The following is a 6,170-nucleotide window of genomic DNA, read 5'->3' as shown; positions in this document are numbered from 1 at the left end:
AGTAATTTCATCCCACAATTCTCCAGAGTATTGTGATGATGCATAGGTGTTGGAACAATAAGCTACATAGGTTCATCACATCTTTAGATCTTCTAGAGATATTCAATCAATGCTTAATGGTCGAGTAAAAAAGTCAAATAAACAATCACGTGAGTAATCGTCTAAGTATTCAATTGGTTAATTGAGTTAATTAGAATAGACAACAAATGGAAAAAATAAGACAAATTTAAGAAAATCTATTAAATATCCTTGTCATTATATATAAATTAGATCTTCCTTACTTCAAATAAATTAATTAATACTATTAAAAAACTAACCCTATAAATTAATCTTTTATATATAAAATACACAAAACATTTTGATATAATATAATATATTCTTGAGGTATATTAACTTATACTTAAAAACTACAATGATTTCTAAATACAAATTTCCACAATTGTAAAAGAGAGTATAGATAGCTTCTCATATAACTATATTAAGAGAAATTGAAACAACCAATAATATATAATATCTCATTTTAAAATAATTAATTCTCTCATCTACCTAATTCCTCATGGATTGATAATTTATTATCATCAAAATCGTTACATTTTTCCACTTCCTAAATTATATTGAAAACGCATTTCTTTTCCTAGATTTACTTCTAAAATTTTACACTTTATACCTTTAAATACAGTACTAGAATGACCTGACCCCATTTAATTAAAAAGGAGTCGTGTTTTTGGTGGTTGAACCACCCCACACCCACTTTCTACACCAAATTATATGCTGTTTTTATGAAAATATACATTTAACCCTTAATGAAGTTTAGCATCTCTCCCAAAATGTGAATCCATTTAAGTCTATCCAAATGCCAAACGAATCTGAAAGAACTTTGTTTAACACATTATCCATTTACGGGACAGGGTAAGCAGCAATGTCGGCCGCATCACTTTCTGCAGACATGGCGATCCGTGGCACTATTCTGGTAACAACGCCTAAATCATTTGTATTCATGTAAACAAGGGCGTGTAAAGAAACGCCTAAGTCATTTGTATTCCATGTAAACAAGGGCGTGTAAAGAAATTCAATGTGTATGTTTTGCTCTTCTTAGAGTAGCCATAACGGCAAAGGTGAACATATATGAAATGTGTAGTAGAGGAATGCATCATATTGCTGTTCATGAGTGCAGATTCTCTGCATTTTTCTGCCCAGAACTGTTTACATATAGCTAGAATCCTGTGTTTTTTCTGAAGGGTTTTGGGGCAGGAAGGGTTTGGGATTTTAGGGAGCTTGATTTTTTAATTGAAAACTCATTTGTATCCACTAAACACCAAACATTCAATAGGCCTCGAGATGGTACATTTGGTTTAGATTCTTCTATTGGATTTGAATGGTTTTCTGATTGGGATTTGGTTTTGGGGTTGGGGTTTGAACTCTGTTCCTAGAGCCCAGTAGCCTGTAAACATTTTTAGTATTTATTTATCTTTGACACTATATTTCTTGTTAGTACTGTGTGCCAGAAACGTGTCCTCACCCAATATGAGAATATTACAATGCAATGTAGCCGGCTTACAACACTAGGAGTGAAAAGTCTCGCTGCAGTTGTTTGGAACACCCCTGTTTAACCATCTAACCAAGTCTCCAGTTGACCATTGGGACTTGGTTTTGGGGTTGGGGTTTGAACTCTGTTCCTAGAGCGCAGTAGCCTGTAAACATTCTCAGTGTGCCAGAAACTTGCCTTTACCCAATATGAGGATATTACAATGCAATGTAACCGGCTTACAACACTAGGATTGAAAAGTCTCGCTGCAGTTGTTTGGAACACCCCTGTTTAATTATCTAACCAAGTCTCCAGTAGACCATTCTGTTTATTTACGACATTCGTCTTTCATATGTTCTCATTGTTTGTGCTTGCTTAGTTTGTTGACTGGATAATGTGACGGGCCATTAATCTTTGCGTTCGTTCTATAACTTCCAGCCATTTTTCTGTTTCATTGAGTGAGCCCATATAATTTGCAGATGTAATACTTGATTGGAATCCCCGCCTTTAAATCCCTTCTGACGAAGTCAATAGAAATGGTATAAATCGTAGAAATGACAAATGGGTTTCAGTTGTTTTCTGGGTGTTTTTAGGTCCTCTTGAAGAGGCTTTCTTGCACCAAAAGTGGATAAGTATATGCATTACGTCTCCCGGTGTATTTTTTTTTACTGGATTTGTTTCCAAATACCGTCTCAGCTTTAGATTTATAGTATCATCTTTCTGTTGTAGGCATCTCTGTCTAAAAACTTGGTAGCTGCATCAAGTCTCTAACAGTTTGGTGTGTTTGTTTGGGTTGCATTGTTGACATTCTTGGACTACTATCTTGGATCCTAGAACTGGAAATGGGAACTGGAATGTGAAACGAGCAACCGGCCTAGAGGATTTTGGGGGATAAGAAACATGAACCCACCTCCATTTCCAGTGTATGCTATACATATTGTATTAATGTAGCGTCAATATGGGATTTAGAATTGGAGCAAGAACAATAACAGAATGAGAAATGGGTCTCCTATTCAAGTTTATTATAACCTAGTGGAAAATTGTATCCGGTAGTTTCAATTTCTTCTGGTCCACGAGGGACAATTTTGGAGAAATTTGAGATGTCTCTGCTTTACGTTTGACTGCTTCTGTATGGGTAGAGCTCATGACATAGCTTGCATCTGGGTTTTTTTAATTTCTTCTGTGTATAAGGGAAGGAGATTTCACACAAGAGCCGTTCAATGGAGACTACCACCAGGGACCCACTAATAGTGCTAACTCATAAACCGCCTATAGTAAATCACAGATACCATTTTCAATGTCTGGCTTTTCTTTTAATCTAAGAAGATTAAGCAACCCTGCACACACATGCATCATCATGCACAAGATGCATAAGGGAAGGAGATTTCACACAAGAGCCGTACAATGGAGACTACCACCAGGGACCCACTAATATTGCTAACTCATAAACCGCCTATAGTAAATCACAGATACCATTGTCAATGTCTGGCTTTTCTTTTCTGTTAGACTTCACTATACACTATGTTAAGATTGGAGGCTTGATCTAGTTCTTTTCTAATTTAGGGCTGTTGGCAACACATTAACTGATATTGTTCAGTTTGTTGAGGGTAACATACCATCACTTCATGTGTATTTTCACTTGATAGTTGTTGATGACCAACTATTCATGGTTATTTTGTTAATAGATTGTGTGTTGGTGCTGATGAACAATATTGTTCCCTTCCCTTTTGGCATATTCCTAATTAGCAATATAACAATATATCATCAGTGGGAGATATTTTAATTGTGGGTTTAAGAATGTAAGGTGCCTAATGCAGGACCATCTAATTGGGGGAAAATATAAATATTATTATTGGCTGAGCATGTAGAATCTAAAATTGGTGTTGCACTATCATCACAGATAAGGAATACTTATTACATATTAAGGTTTCATGAAAACTGCATTGGCATAAGCAAATAATTAACTGGCATTTCCAGCCCCTCCAGCAATATAACATCAGAGATTGTGGTCATGGAGAAGACTGTAGCTGCAATAAATATAGAAATGGTGCAATGTGGAATCAAGGTTGGTTGGGTTGTTTTTTAAAAATAGCCTAATTTTATCTAATTATATATATGAAATAAGTTCTATTACCACATTTTTTATTATACAACCAGAGTTCAAAGATATAAGACTTGGTTGAGCAATCAAGCTGTAAGTGCACACATGTACCATTAGCAGTAAAAAACAAAAAGAATTGATTTAGAAGGTTATCCTAAGGAGGTGGAATGGATGGGACTGCTGTCGATTTTCAAGACACGGTAAGCAGATCCGCACTCCTAAATACTAAACACCAATCTAGGAATCTGGAAACTGATTTAATTAATTAAAACATCAGATAAAGGATGCTAGATATGCAAAGATATAAATCTGTAAAACACAAACAGCAGGCTTCAATTTACAGCACTCAATTGCATCACTTTTCTATAACTCTGAAAAGGAGGAATTTCAATTGCAAAAGCTCAAAATTCTCAATTATGTGATCTGTCTAGAGAAGTTTCAAGCCACCCTGTCTCTCTTTTATAGACTAAGACATGACTAGTGTTCACACTGAATATAAACTCCCTCACAGGTGCAATCGCCCTATACCTAGGCTTCTAGAACACCTTGCCCATCCTGCAAGTATAATAATGTCTTGTACTTGAGCCCGAGAGTTGAAACTTCAAGTAGAAATCCCCTTTTAGGAATGTGCAACGTGCATATCCTCATTCTAGATCCAGGGAAGCATGCACCTATTTAAATCTATGACTGCCTTGAAATTGGATAAAAACAAATCTAAATATGGCACTGATTTCCAAGGATAACAAAAATCTTCGAAATATGGTACATGCATGATGGAGCAACAAGTAACGTTATGGCAAAAGAGAATACCTACTAAGCAACAGGTAAAGCCAACACTTCCTATTTGCGATGAATGCATTCTCCAATAAAACACGTTTTTTCTCTCTTCATCTTGATCCTCTGGGATCTTTAGAGTCCATTGCTTTGGCTAGTTCCCCTAGGTTGGTTCGTAGTTGGTTTGTTGGGGTTTTAGATCTTTGGCATTTACGGGTATCTTGAAAGATTGCCTACACCCTGTTCAATTATTTACTTGATGCACTTGACTACCTCCCCACTTATTTGGTAAGAGTTGAATAGGATCACTTCAAGCAACATTTACATGTAGCATACACAGATCACTTGGACAGGCCCACCATGTGGGTTATGGTTGAGGATGGCCTTTTATGTTGAACATTTCATGGAGTTCAGGGGTGGATTTGTTGTTTGACCTTGGTGCACACTTCATCATTGAATGCATGCTCTTTGCATCCCCTCATGCTAGTTTAGATTGATTTCTCATAGGCTTTGAGTGGATATAGATCACTAGATTGATTGATTAGATAGGATTTGCTAGATGTGCCATCTTTGAGATGTTGAGATCGAGGGGCATTTCATTTTTGCTACCCCTTCTATTACAAGATTATAGGGTAGTTCCACTCCCTTTTTTGGAGTCTCGACCACTTTCCAATTTCTCAAGGTACCTCAACCAACATTGTCTATATATTTACACACAGGAAGCCCTTATCGTATATAGTCCCATACTCTTTGGTTGCCCCCTAGGCTAGTGTCTTGCTAGAGGATTATCTTTTTCTTCTTCTTGTTGCTATCTACTGGTGGCATTAAGAGACAAACCATTAGTAGTATGGTGTTTGACCCGAGATTGGTGTGAGCTTGGGGGGCTATTAACATCTCTTAGTGACGCCAATGATGTGGTTGCTTGAGACCCAACACCAACAACTACGAAAGGCCTCTCGGGCCTTAGCGATTAGTGTAGGGCTGCGGGGGAGCGCCCCCCTCCGAATCTGCTCTTGAAAAAAAATTTACACTCCGTGGTTTTTCTAGAGTGAACATGGGAGCAATCGGGGAGTGATCGCTCCTTGACTACTCTTGATTGCTCCCAGAGTGATTTTTTTAAGTTCTTTCCCATTCCTTAATTGTAAGCAAGAAACTTAACTCCATCAAAGTTCAAAACTTCAAACATCATGGCTATATGGCTTGGCATTCTCTTGATGTTGGTTCCTTTTTTGTTATGATGGTGTTGGGGAGCAAAAGGAGTGATGACGAGGATGAAGAAGTGGGCAGTGGTGGATTTGAGAACCCTGGAGAGGAGTACCTAGAGGAAGAAGAGGAGGAGGATAATGAGAGTGAAGATGACGCGGGCAAAAAAACCAAAGTAGACCAAACCCCCTTGTGGAAATATGTTACTAGGATTTCAGGAGGGAAAGGGGGTGGAACCACTAAATTTACATGTCCCCAATGCAAAATCATTAACACAGGTTCATACACCCATGCCAGAAAGCATCTCTATGGGAAAATGGCATGGGATGGAAATAAACAAATAAGAATCAAAACTTATGGAAGTGTGTCACAACAACAAAGAGCCAAATACATAAGGGAAGAGGAGGAAGCCCAATACAAATCTAAAAGATCAAAGGGTGACTTTGAACATCCACTAGCCCATAATCACATACACTATGAACTCCATCGGCATCCCACCCATGGTAGTGGATATGGAGGCACAAGAACAAACATCCCTTTATGGCGTCGAACCATATTGAATTTCTT

At 37.6% G+C, this 6,170-nt stretch overlaps 1 protein-coding gene across 1 annotated transcript in view; it reads left to right on the top strand.

The window, feature by feature from the left end:
• Nucleotides 1-814: 814 nt before the first annotated feature.
• LOC149248385 (uncharacterized) overlaps nt 815-6,170 on the top strand; it is a 149,938-nt gene continuing 144,582 nt past the window's right edge. The window contains exon 1 of the mRNA XM_089458415.1: nt 815-970. Coding sequence (XP_089314541.1) covers nt 920-970 — 51 coding nt within the window. The 5' untranslated portion in view covers nt 815-919. The remainder of the gene's footprint in view (nt 971-6,170) is intronic.

Source organism: Pinus tabuliformis, chromosome 7 (genome assembly GCF_031772625.1).
Source record: "Pinus tabuliformis cultivar Carrire ecotype Pingquan chromosome 7, CPIR1, whole genome shotgun sequence".
Lineage (NCBI taxonomy): Eukaryota > Viridiplantae > Streptophyta > Pinopsida > Pinales > Pinaceae > Pinus > Pinus tabuliformis.
This window is presented reverse-complemented; position numbering and strand designations above follow the sequence as displayed.